The sequence below is a fragment of the Aptenodytes forsteri genome, unplaced genomic scaffold (genome assembly GCF_000699145.1).
Source record: "Aptenodytes forsteri isolate BGI_AS27 unplaced genomic scaffold, ASM69914v1 Scaffold171, whole genome shotgun sequence".
NCBI lineage: Eukaryota > Metazoa > Chordata > Aves > Sphenisciformes > Spheniscidae > Aptenodytes > Aptenodytes forsteri.
Genome location: NW_008794211.1, coordinates 1171249 through 1185526, shown reverse-complemented (window position 1 = coordinate 1185526; position 14278 = coordinate 1171249). Strand labels below are relative to the sequence as shown.

At 32.9% G+C, this 14278-nt stretch overlaps 1 protein-coding gene across 1 annotated transcript in view; it reads right to left on the bottom strand.

The window, feature by feature from the left end:
• The window catches only part of GRIK2 (glutamate ionotropic receptor kainate type subunit 2), a 454779-nt gene that overhangs the window by 181103 nt on the left and 259398 nt on the right, over nucleotides 1–14278 (bottom strand). The window contains exon 10 of the mRNA XM_009285010.2: nucleotides 5945–6151. Coding sequence (XP_009283285.1) covers nucleotides 5945–6151 — 207 coding nt within the window. The remainder of the gene's footprint in view (nucleotides 1–5944; nucleotides 6152–14278) is intronic.

The window sequence follows — 14278 nt, the reverse complement described above, 5'->3', positions numbered from 1 at the left end:
TATTATTATATTTCAATTATTAAACTGTTCTTATCTCAACCCACAAGTTTTCTCACTTTTAGTATTCTGATTCTCTCCCCCATCCCACCGGGGTGGGGGGAGAGTGAGCGAGCAGCTGTGTGGTGCTCAGTTGCCAGCTGAGGTTAAACCATGACAGGTAACAACAGTTACAGTCAGTAAATTCTCTGAACTGGGAAACAAAAAAGATCTATTTTAGGATTCACTTCTGAGTCAAGTTCTCTGTTGAAATGTTAACAATTGTTACTAACAGTTTCTGCAGAACAGAAAAATAAAATATCAAGGAGTTTTAATGATACTCTCATGCTTCAGACTGGAATAGTGATGTGGAAAAAATAGTTTGAAACCTTTCTTGCAAATCCTAAGTAAGATCTTGCAATACTAGTCACCATTTTTCTATCACCACCAGTTTAACTTCTCATCAGCAGTGCATTCAAATGTTGTCATATATAAAGGCATTCTCTGGAGAATCTTCTTTTTTTGAATCTCAACTTGTCTCATATTTCAGACCTTTTTTTTTTTTTAATGCTTACTCAGTTGATAGATCTGTTTCAACTATGACATCTATATTTTAAAAGAAATATGAAATGAATGACAGTTCACAGTCATAAATTTTGGTCACAAAGGAAGAGAGATAAACCACTGTGTCAAAGTCCTGAATCTTCCAAATTCAGATAAGTAAGGCAAAACATGTTTTTAAAGTCACTACTGATATTCTGCCTGTGGTTTACTAAATAGGCTGTCCTGCAAAACATTCGTATTATTTGAACCTGATGATGATGACTAGCACAGCGGCCCTTAGCAAAAATCTAGGGACTCTTGCAAAAAACAACTAACTTATTCTGAGAAATACAGAAAGGAGGAGGTGATGTAGCATTCTATTTGATAAAAAAAAAATTATCGTTAAATGAAGACGTTAAAATCCAGTGATCCTCTATGGACAAATATTTTGAAAATGGACTAATAATAATGTTCAATAAGTAGTAGCATATGAGTAAGTGTCACTACATTAACTTAGGAGCATCATTTGAAAAAAAAAATCAGTAGGAGTTAAGTGTTATACATAGCCTTGAAAATGTCGACATCAGACCAGTGTTTTCACTAATACAATGAGGCAGCCATAAAGCAGATATGGTGCTCTAAAGAGCACTGACAGACCACAGGTTTTATTGTCCAGCACGTATAATATTGGTGCAAAAAGACAGAATGCTCGATCTTTCTTTCCCCTAAAGAGTCTCTAACTCCCTGCTACTGTCAAATTTTCTGAGATTTTGGTTAATGAAAGAGGCATGGCTAAACTGTCCTGCACTGTGTTGAAAATCTCAACTGTCAGACCTTTTGCATGGAAGTTACAAGGAGGAAGACTGCATCTATCGTTGAGGAGAAGAGGCAAGAGAAGCTCCTAAGCCTTTCCTTATGAGGCTCTATACAGCAGGACTTGCTGTAAGAATGAAGAAAAGAGAGAAAGTCCAAATAATGTGATGAAACTGCATTTGAAAAGGGGAAGAACATAAAAGAAAAAGATGGAAGAAATTTAAATTCCTTTACTCATGTAAATTTTTCTTTGTCTCAAAAAGGATGCAAACAAAAATCTATATAGTTGTTTATTGGAAGCTTTTTTTCACTTCTATACAGTAATACAAAGAGCTTGGCTCTAGTCCTTCAAGAACATAAGGACCTTAAATTAGGAAAAAAGAAAAAAAAAAGAAAAAAATAACAAGTTATTGGAGGAAGAGGTCTCCAGAAACATTTTAAATTGATGATATAAACATCTGAAACTATTCTGTTTCATAGAAATAAAGGGCCACTATTTTTATAAATGTAAGCATCTTGTATGTAAGCATTTATTAGTAAGATATTGATTTTAAAAAATTCAAAAGATACTGAAGTAAAACACAAAGCTATGTCTCAATATAATTCAAATTCAGTAGTGCTTTCCAATTGCCCAACTCTGTAAGTCTTAACTTCCTCCAAGCTGCAAATCCTGCTCTTCTCAGGTACAAAGAAAAGTCCCCATTTAATCCACACGTATAATAAAAGAACAATCATGATCCAAAAATTGGACCTTTTCTATAATTATTTATGAATCATAAAAGATCTGCAAGCCTTAAAGTCTATTTGTAATGCATAAGCTTTGTGCTGTAGAAGAATCATTCAAATAAAGAGCCAAGAAAAAAAAGGTTATTTTAATGGTATATAATAATAACAAATTACTTCCTAGTGGATTTTTCACTTTCATTTATATCTCTGGGAAAGTATAAAATAGTAATTATTGCCTGTTTTAGAACCCAATGATAAGAATGTTTTGAATTAATTTTGGAGCTGTAAAGTAGAATGTCTAACAGAAAAAAAGCAAAATTATATATTTTTATTCTATCATTACCTACTAACTATAGAGGAACATAATTTACACACTCACACTATATATCTCATACAATTTTATATCTCTGGGAAAGTATAAAATAGTAATTATTGCCTGTTTTAGAACCCAATGATAAGAATGTTTTGAATTAATTTTGGAGCTGTAAAGTAGAATGTCTAACAGAAAAAAAGCAAAATTATATATTTTTATTCTATCATTACCTACTAACTATAGAGGAACATAATTTACACACTCACACTATATATCTCATACAATTTAATATAGTGCTGTAACAACTTTTAGCACCACAGAACAACCTGAAATCTCCAGAATTTATAATTCAGTTCAAAACCAATTCAATAAATCTATCCTTGAATAAAGTTCTTGAACCAAAGGCAACAAGTCAGTATAAAGAATACTTCTTTATGAAGAATGCAACCATAAAGGATGGAGATACCTGGATTTTAGCTCTGCCTCCCCCAAATATCTAGCACCCTTGTCTTGAATTAACCAGAGAGGAGGATAAAATATTGAATGAGAAATTGTGGCAAAGAAATCAGACTGCTTAACTAGAGAAATTCAATTTAAAATGTTTTCATAGGGAAATCTCATCTATATTTGCTGTCCTAGTGAATATTTCTCTTCCATTTGAAGCTATAGAGACTACAACCTCCTTTCAGGTAGTTGTAGAGAGCGATGAGGTCTCCCCTCAGCCTCCTTTTCTCCAGGCTGAACAACCCCAGTTCCCTCAGCCGCTCCTCATAAGACTTGTTCTCCAAGAGACCACTGTCTTTTCCAACAAGAATTCATTATCACTCAGTTGTCAAAGGGAAGGGATACTGAACTCATTTTTCACTTTCACTATTTATCATTTATTCAAAAGGAAACTAGTCATTGTTTGGAGACCAATATCAGAATGATGGCATATGTGAACACTGAGTAAAACAGTCAAAGAAAGAAGAAATGCGAGCAAACTATGGGAAAGGAGACTGAAAACACACAAAGCCTGATGTAAAGGCTTGAGTATCTCTTCACACTCTAGAATTTCAAGCCTGAGACTGACATGATATGCTGAGCTCAGTTCAGATAGCATTATCTTCATTTCACTTACACTTTTGAGTCCAAGCAATCATGTAAAGTGACTAAGCACAGATTTAAACAGTTTATTTAAAAATTTAGATTCTATTTGGTACTTTTTATCTTTATATGAATTGTGCATCTTCCTTTCTACACACATTATATACAGAAATTATCCATTTTATTTATTCTTGAACTACAAATGCTACAAACTAAATGCTACAAACTCCCCTTGTAAAGATATATATTATAGTATCCTTTCTTTCTGAATTTAAGTGACTGACAGTTAAAATACAACAAACAGATCAAAATAAAATGAATTCTAAAATTATGTTTCAAATAGATGTAAGTACTATGGCAACTTTCAGAAATTTGTCTTTATTCTGTAGTGTATTTATTTTAATTAGAAACTCACATTGAAAAATTTAGACAGAATCATTTCACCTTTCCAAATGAAATATTGAGTTTATTACATTACTTCATACAAAACAAAACCTTTTTGACACTTTAAAAAATATTCTCTAAGGGAAAAGAAAGACTAAAAAGCTAAGCTAATGGGCCAAGTGAAGTACTAACCATATGGAAACATCAAATGTGGTAACTATCTGGAATTCTTCTCTAAATTCTTGTGCATCAGTTCTGAGGTCTGAAGTGTTGCTTGCTAATAAAATGTAGCAATAACATACATGCAAATAAAGGGCACAGATGCATAAATAAATTGCATGTATTCAAATAGATTTCAAAATAAGAATAGATAAAAACAGAGAAAATTTTAAAGGAAAATTTTAACAATTGAGAAATTGAGAGAGACTAGTAAAAGTTATGATCCAGGTTAAGAAGTTAGACTACATCTTCCATGATACACTAAGCATAGTATCTAAACTTTTTTGCTTCCTAAGTAAACATCATTTCAAAAGCCAAAATAAATTTTAATCTAAATTTAGTTATATGTTATCTATGGGAAAAAGGAACACATGTTCCATTCTTTGTTATCAAGTGGAAAGGATTGGAAAAGCTCCTGTTCCACATACTTAACTGCTGCAACTTCTTCAAATGCATTTTATTTCACGATTATCTTAGTGAAAACCTTAGGAGGCCATACTAGTGCTTGTTCAAGAAAGCTTTAGGGCTGGATAATAAAACCATACCAAAATATGATTTTTCTTTGCTTCTGAAGAATTATATAAGAAATACTTCCACAATATCCACCCCAATCATGGAAAATTACTTCCAGATGATGATAGTACCTAACAACCATAAAATCTAATAGCTATGCATGCCTATGCATTTATACATGTATGAAAATATGCATGTATAGAGATGGAAAGAGAGTCTAGCTAAATATCTGTTTGCTTTCTATGTATGTGTACTAGGTGTAATACATACACACATTTAAAGATAATATAAATATAATACTCCCACTTGTTCTTCTTAAAAGTGTGAAGCTAGGCATAATCAACATCTGTTGCAACAGCTATACAAGATTGTTATTTACTAGAAAAGCACAAAGTTAACAACCCTTCTAGTAAATATGAATATTTTGATTAGCACATGTTCTGCCCATCTGCAGAAATCTTAAAGCAAATTGAAACAAGATTAGTGAATATTTTTCTTCAAGTTATTCATGCAGTTTCTGCCATTATTAGGAGGTTTCACTTCAATTAGCTATAAAATATTCTCCCCTTCTTTCTATTTTAAATGACGACAGTGATGCACAGAGTATGTTTTATCTCATTCTTTGATCAAATGTCTCTGTATCGAGCAATTCGCCCAAACAAATGTAAAAAGGGACAATGACGTAATTTTCAAATTGACTAAAATGCTTCTAAGAGACTGAATTCAACTGGCATGACCAACTGGGAAAGTATGCTTTGAAGGACACAAAGTAATGCCTGCCTTACTCATTTACAAGTAATTGCAATGGTATCTGTTTTGACACACATTGCATTACTTTGCTGCTTCAGTATATTTTGATATTTCTGTCCTACTGCTTGCACTTCATTGTTAGTTTCAAGAAAGATGTTCCTCCTCTTTGTGTATATCAAATAATTTATGTGTTTACACTACATACACAGAAATTTCTCCAAGACAAAGTCTCAGATCCACTATCAGAAAAGGCCGGACTTCTATTGATTAATGAAGACATATGTTTTGTCACAAAAAAATATATATTTGTTCTCACAAATAAATTCTGAATACTATCTATTCCATATTTTGGCTTAGGTATATGCCACGGAAGAGCTAAACCAGTTTGGCAGAAACAAACACTGCCTATAGGCAAAACAGAGGTGCAGAATAGTCTTTGTGTAACAAACAAATTTTACATTCTAGAAACCATTGATGTGAATCTACTTGCGTTACTTCTTTAAACATCTGCACTTTCCAAAACAGTACTATTCAAATGGCATTATCATAAAAGTTTTACAATTTGTATAGACAGAATTGAAATCTAAATGGATAGTAGAAAGCATCCAAAGGTTGACTTACATGATCAATCAGTTCACGAACCATTCCATTCCACTGTCCGCTGGCATCTTCCTGGGCTCCATATTTTCCATCCTCCACCAGTCTAATCTCATAGGAAAATCCAAGGATAGTAGACAGCTCCCTGAGGAGGTCTATGCAATAACCTTCAAATCGATCATTTCCGTACAAGGGTTTGTCAGACTTCTTGAACATAACATATGGCTCTTCCTGTAAAAATTAAGACAGAATGGATAATGAGTGCCCCCACACCTTTCTTTTCTTTTTAACCTGAAGTCGTACACTGTCGTGATACCACTCCCTGTACAAAAAACTAAAATGAAAAGTAGAATCCTTTTAGCTTTTGGTTATATCTGTCTTTATTTATCTTCAAACTGAAGTTAGTCAGAAGACCCTCTTTCTCATTTTTATTTGAAAAAATGACACTGTAAACACCATCGACATATCTTCAAGGAATTCATATAAACACTAAATTTAAACGTGCTCCTTAACAAGTTACATTGTACATTAACATCAAATGCATTGTTTGGATGGACATTGTAAGACTCTTAAAATGCAGAAACAATGTGCTTTGGCAACTGGAAAAAAAATATTAATTCAAACCCCAAACATCAATCAAATACTTTTAAGTATTAGGTTTTACACTTTTCTTTACACAAGTATTTTAACTGTTTTCTCAGTGCTTTGTTAGGTAAAGTATAGAAAACCCACAGGGGGAAGAAAAAGTCAGTGAAATCACCTACTGTTCTGTTGCCTCAAGTTATAGGCTGCCATTTACAAGACTGCAGCAAAACCAGAAAAAAAGTTAACTCAAAAAACAAATTCTATGATATCCATTCCATGAAAACTGAATTTATTTTCCTTAAACATTTATCTTCTTATATTTAATTTAAACTACAATAGACTTTTTTGCATAAAGTGATGTGCAAACAGAACAGCAAACAAATTAAAATGATTGGCAGAATATTCATAATTATGGGAAGAAACAACATTTAGCAAAATACAGGATTTGTACATCTGTTTCTCAATATACGTTAACCTTCCTCAAATACAAAGCTGAAGGAAAAAGACAAAAAACAATAGGTAGAGTTTTCCACTACCATATGGCACCGATAGTCAAGTTGTATTTGATAGGTTAAATACACAACTCAGTCTTTGCTCATGTTTTAGACAGGCTGTTTTTATTTTTTACAATAAAAAAATAAGCACCAAGTAAGGTAAGATAAATGGTAGTAGATGCAATTACTGCACCAAATACAAGTCTTAATGAATAATCAGATAAACTCTCCAGGGTAACTTAACAAATGTCATACAGCCCTAAATCTCCACATCAGCACTCAGTGGAGTTAAAGGCACTGCATTCTACAGGCATCTGACAGCTTTAATAAGGATTTGTCAGCATTCCTGATGTAAACATCTATCTTGAGGTGTCCCATGATTTAAGCATTATCTGTATAAAACTGGAACTTTAACATATAAGATTTTACCCGAAATGCAAGGGAGAAAGCAGGGATATCTCTTGCTCTTAAAAGAACTGTGTTCCCCTGTTGACTCTTACACTTTTTTTTTTCCCTAAATAAAACAAATTACTGAATCAAGACTCTGCTGAGATTCTATTTTTATATACTTCTATTGAAATTAATAAGGTTAAGGGCATATTTTAAAAAAGTACACCACTGATCTTCATACAATTAACAAGGAATGTAACATGAAATAAACTGTCCAAAGAAACTACTAGGATGTTTTGACAGAAACTTCAAACAATAGATAGGCAAATGACTCAAGGAGAGCTCTTCTAGATGTCGTACTGACAAGAACAAAGGCCTGACTGAAAACATGAAAGTTGAAAGCAATTTAAATGACAAGGATCATTGAATAATTCTTGAGAAGCAGAGACAGTGACAGAACAAAAACTATGTATGAAAACAGTTGTTAATAAACTCAGACAATTGATATGAAATATCTCATAGAAAAGAACTGTAAGGAAAACAGTTTTTCAGGTGAAATGAGAATTCCTTAAAGAAAGCACACTACTGGCCAAGCAGAAGCTATGCTAAGACAAAACACAGAAAGTGTAGAAAAAGAAGCAACAAGACTCAAGCATGAATTCTTCAATGAACTGAAACTCAGAAAAGTAAGTATGGAGGAAGTGAAATTTAACTCAAAATATGAAGGACAAACAGAAAAGCAAACAAACAAACATAAAACTTATGCAGGGAGAAATGCATAAATGCAAAAGCAAAAAATACAGTACAATTAGCAATCAATATTAAGGATAAAAAGTGACATTCTAGAAGCAAGGATAAAAGGAAATTCTAGGAACTAGTTCATCTGTTGCCCAGCAGGAAGAGAAAACCATGAAATGACATTACAAAGACAATCAAACCGTTTGATGATTTTCCTGTGCCTGTCTTCTCTGAAAAGGCTAATGCTAATCAGATAATGTACAAAATTAACACAAGAAACACATAAAAAAGTGTTTAGACTCAAGTAGGGAAAGATAACTTCAGTGAGTCCTTGAACGTTAAGTATTTTCCGGAAGTTTGGACCTGATGAATTCACAGAAGAACTGGTTTTAGCAATTTCAGATCCATTAGGAATTACCTTTAAAAATTCATGGAGGCTTCAAGGAAACTGTAAAAGGCTTATCTTTAGACTATTCCCAATCCAAAAAACTTCACAAATTCGAGAAAGGAGGGCTGTGAAATTGTAGACTGATTAATGCAATTTTTAGAAAAAAAGTATTTTTATCCTAAGCAAATTATAAAACTATTTCATTTGTGGGAACCTAAAGCTAAGAGAATATGGAGAAGGGAAGAAGTTGAGGAAAATCATTACATCATGTTATATGCAAAGTCATCCTGTTCTTCCTAAAAATATGAAGAAAATTTCACTGTCCAGAAATGTGCACTTCATTGAAAGAGATTCATTATCAATCTGGAAATTTATAATGTGATATTCCTTTATAGGGTACAGTTAAATATTTCCACTTATTCTTGAACAGAAAAGATGCTAATTGGATGTGTATTCGCTCTACAATGGGGCAGGATCAGAATTCAAAATGGTAAGTTTCAGAAAATAGAAGAGTAATTAAAAAAAAAGGCATTCAAAAGGAATTAATGAATATTTCCACACTTCAGTTTTTTTTTTCCACACTTCAGATGAATATAAATTGCAGAAATTCAGGAGGAAAAGAGATGATTAGGTCGCAACTCTATAAAATTAATTTCTAGATATTATAGGGGATCATGTACTAGACTCAACAATACCACACCATTAATTAAAAAAAAAAAAAAAAAAAACTGACCTACTTGGATCTGCTTTGAGCAGGAGTCGGGACTGGAGGACCTACAGTGGTCCTTTCATGTCAAAATTATTCTATAATTTTATATTTTTGACACTATTAATGTTTCAGTTGCTGTATGCCATTCAGTTTTGAATACTGCAGTTCAGGAGAAAAATGAACCAAGATCTACAAAATAGGATGAGGAAAGACTGAAAGAATATAGGTTGTTTCACTTACGGAAGAACAGACTAAAAGGGAAGTGATAGAAGTCTTCCACACGTACAAAGTTGTTGCAAAAAAGAACCAGAAAAGTTCTTTTCTGTAGAGGGGACAGGAATTAATAGCCTTAAACTTTGGCAAAAGAAATAAAGGTTAGAAATTAGGAGACACTTTATAACGGTAACTATACTTAAGTGCTACAGTAGGTTATCTAAGAATTTGGACTGCTTTGCTAGAAGAAAAAGCTAAGCTTAATCACCTCTTGTTAAAAAGGTCAGGAAAACAGCTACCTGTGGCAACTGTTTCTGATGTGAAAAGACCATTCACCATCCAGGAAGTGAAACCATGACAATTGAAAAATTGTCCATTTCAGCTGTGAGGTTCTGTGTTTCTGGAATTTTCCAAAATGTCTGGAACTTCTTTATCAACAGTAGTTAATTCAAATATATTATCCTATATTAAATTGGGATTAAATGCACAATAAAATTGTTTAGCTACACTTTAAATCCTAAAATTTATTTCTGAAGGTGTAAAAAATCCTTTTTCAGATGTAAAAAAACTTAGACTTGTGCTTCCCAATTATAACATTCTATATATGCCTCTGTAGGCATTATGAAATTCCTATGTAGCTTGAAATGCTCATGTACACAGATCCTAGACATTTGCTCTCTGGGTTGTTCAGATATTTGCAGAGTCACACATCCCCCAGCCTCTCTGGAATCTTGACAAGATTCTTGTCAACAGTTTTGTTTCTGTCTTCCATTCCATGCAACCCTGAATTATATGAGGCAGAATTTAAATGTGTGTGATATCAGGGAGGCAGTATAATTGCCAGTTCATGCTTTTATGTCTCCTTTACTTAGTAAGGAAAGCAGGATTTTCTTCACTGAGCCATCGAGCTCATCCATACAGTCTTATATATTTTCCTGTAAGAACATTACAGTAATCCTCAATCACTTTATCTGTTCTGCTAATGTTTTTTTACATTTTGTTTAAAAAAAAATCTTGCAACACTTTCTGGAATTCATAGCTCCAACTCCATAGTCTTTTATTATTCTTTACTCTGACCAGCTTGGATAAGGGCTATAATAGTCTCTATGCTACTATTTAATAATTATAATATTTTGTTATGGAAAAAAGTTTTTGCTAAGATTGATCAATGAGTTATTAATATTCTCTTAATGCTGTCACAATCCTTACATTAAGTCATTACTTAATGGCTCTTGCTGCTTTTCTTTATAGTCTTCCACTGTCCAAAATATTTGCTTTTTCTCTTCAGACCTTTTATTTGCCATGTAGAGCATTTTCTTACTTAGCTTCGACAGGATTCATCTTTAATTTATCAGGAAGTGTTTTTTGGCAGCTTCATCTGTGATAGCTCTTATTAATCCCAAAGTTTTCTCTAGTTCTTCTCTTTTTCCTCTGGTAATGTACAATACATATTCTAAATATTGAACATTGCATTTATGTATTTTGGACAAGTCCATGCAAAGGATCTACTACATGCTTTATTTGTTCAAGTTTTAAATTTATAGTATGGACTAATGTAAAACTGGTTGCCAAGTACACTCTCAGGAAAGTGTTTATGCATTAAACATATGATCATCCTTGTTTCTTGGTGGATTATCACTTCCACCAAAATCTTTCACTAGGATAATTATCATCGATTAGGTAGACAGAGTATTTAAACTGAGTGATTTGTAAAGATTGGCAACTGGTTTATACTTACTTTAATATTGTTCACAATTTAATTTTGCTCTTCAACTCCTGAAAACATGACCCTTAAAAATTACTAGACCACATCACGAAACGAGTTGGTCAGATTTGTTTTCAGAATGTTTACAAAATATTCTTTAAAATCTTCTAAACAGTTTCAGTTGAAATTAATACTCTTTCAACTGGACACATCTCCCTGGAAAAAAAAAAAAACACCTTCCCCTTAGCACCTTTATTATTGCTTGGAACGACATGAGTAGCTTGAAGCAAAAGCCATTGAATAAGCACTGTCTATACACAGGTGCTCCAAGAAAAAGATTCCTCAATAAATCCTCATGCAGAGCCAATGTTTCCAGAAAACGTGCCTACTCTGAATTAACTTAGGCTATAGGAAAGGGATTCCACCATGTATTTTTATCAAGTATGCTTGTCCTGAAATAAGAGCAACCAAAGGGGGAGTTATTGCACTTTAAAAACAACCCTTTTCTTCATCCAAATTAATCTTGCTTCTAGTTTAGCTTATTCCTGATGTGAGAAATTTGCCAACTTTGTAGCAAACCTTTGACCAGCTCAGCAGTAAGGAATTACCCAAATTAAGTTTACACATATAAAAATACTTAGAATATGTAAATAAATAAAAAGATAAAGGGCACTGGGAATAATGAGAGAGATGAAAGGGACATGGGTAAATAAAGTTTTGATATCATTCACTTAATTTTCATATTGGGAGGCTAGAGAAATTGATGTTTTCTCACAAGATTTAAATCATAGAAGTTTATAAACCTTGTGCAAGAACAGAGTCTAAATTACATATACTCAAAAGGTTCACATATATAGTCATACATCTAATTCTACAGCTAGATAACTCATAGTATTTAATGTAAATATTTTTAGAAAAAGCAAGAAATGGAAAGGCTGTCATTTCAATGCCAACAAAGACACATACTGAGCAAGAGTATCCTTATGTATCTGTGCTCAGAAACACGCAGTACACTCCTCCAACTTTTAGTGTATACTTCTATCACCAGACTGTCAAATTTAATCTGAAATCAAACACTGGTTTTGTTTCAACCAGTTATATTTCATATGGATAGCTTTTTCTCTGAAGGGAAAGTCTTCACACCACTAGTTCCTTTTAAAATAAGACGGTTTAAAAGAACAACAAAAGCAAACAACTAGAAACTTCAATTTTTCACTGGAGATAAACTGTCAATATCTCTAGCACTCAGGACAACAGTATGACAAGACAACCCTCTCTGGGTTTTTTTTAGAAATTTGAGATATACTGCAAATAAATTCTCTTCAGTGCTAAGCACCCACATTGCACCTAAAGGAGATAGTCACATGAACAGTTAGTAGTCTGAAATGTTCAGTTTGGCTAATTAACACTATGAACATGAGCTTGGGTTATATGGATAATACAATCACCCTTCAGCGCATGGGTGGCTGTAAATATTCTGTCAATGTAATACAGGTAAGCAATTTGGAAAAAGTTAGTGTTACAGAGCTGAAAATAATTTTCTTGCATATGCCATCAAGACTATTTTCACTGGTTCTCTCAATAACATTACAGCACCATTATTATTATTATGTCAGTTAGATTTCAACATGTGAATATTAAAAACAGGTCTTCCACGTATGAGCTGTCTTTATGATTTGCAGCAAATTTCTGCCAAGTTCTTCAAGCTCATCACATGCATATGTGATTTATTCAATGACCAGAGAACAAGAATGTATACCATGTGTGACTAGAATACTTTGAGTTTGGAAAACATCAGTGTATGTTATCATAACCATATTTTTAAAGGCTGTTGAAGAAAAAACAGGAAACTAACCAACCACTCACTGTACAGGTGGTCACTCGAATTGACTGTGTATACCAGCCTACTGAAGTTGCCCATGGCTGCTAACATGAGAGGAGCCATCTTTAAACTGTGTATTAGACTGCCACAAAAATGACTGTTTGAGTGCCAGAGCAGAATGTATAGGTTATGCAGAATTTATATTCTGTAGTTCTGATATAAGTACCATCTTAATAACATTAAAGGGAAATATACCTTTAAAGCTGTGTATGGTCTTGTATCCTGTTCTTGAAGCTTGACTGTAGTTTGGATGCAATAAGTTGCAATAAGATGTTTGCCTTTCAAGTGCAAAAAGTATCACGACTAGTTATGAAACGGTGGTCATGATTGTCAATGATTGTGTAACTTTACTTTTTTTCCTGCCCATGGGGACCTTATGTGGAGTGTAAGTTGGATCTTGCAGAGGAAAGCTGCCTTTTAAAAACTACCAGTTCAAAGGAAATAAAAAATAGTGTCAACACATTCATCAACAACTGTTCAGCCTTAAACATAACAAAATCCAACACACTTGTAAAGAGATTTCTGAAGAATAAAGAAAAAAAAAAAATTTTTTGAGCAATTTTTGTCTAAAAAAAAATTCTATATGAAAGAAGTATATAGCAGGATGGAATCTTTCCTTTCCAGAAATGTTATTCTATGTCTTAGTAGTCTTTAAATTCAGAGGAATGTAACTCTGCGATACTCTGCAGAACTCTCAACGATTTATGAGGACCATGAAGGGATAGGGTTTTATTCTTGGAGAACATTCTAGTCCAGTGAAAGAAGGTAAATGAAAGACAATCGATTCTAGTGACTCAAAAAGTGATATAATACAAAGTGATCTTGTTTCATGAAATGCAGGTTTATGCCTAGGTAAAAAGACATCTAATTTATGTGTCCTTTATCTCAGCAAGAGGAAAAGCAATTAGCTGCAAAAACAGCTAACTAGTACCTAGTTGACTAGAAAGAAATAACTACTTGTTCAGTACAAAACATTATAAGAAAATTAATCAGGTCTAGAGAGGATGCAAGGTAGAAAAAAAATTTTATTAAAAACTTATTAATTATAATTGCCAGGATAAAAAAATGAGAAGAATTAGAATCATGATGATAAACCTAGCAGGAAAATATGCATTCTCAGAATAATTAAATTTCTTGTTTCAACCATTAAGAAAAGACAAAGTTAGCTAAAATACTTGTATTTCTTGTTCATATGTCATATATTAATTGAATGATTCTTGGTCAATGTTGTAAATGATAAATTAGAGGATGACA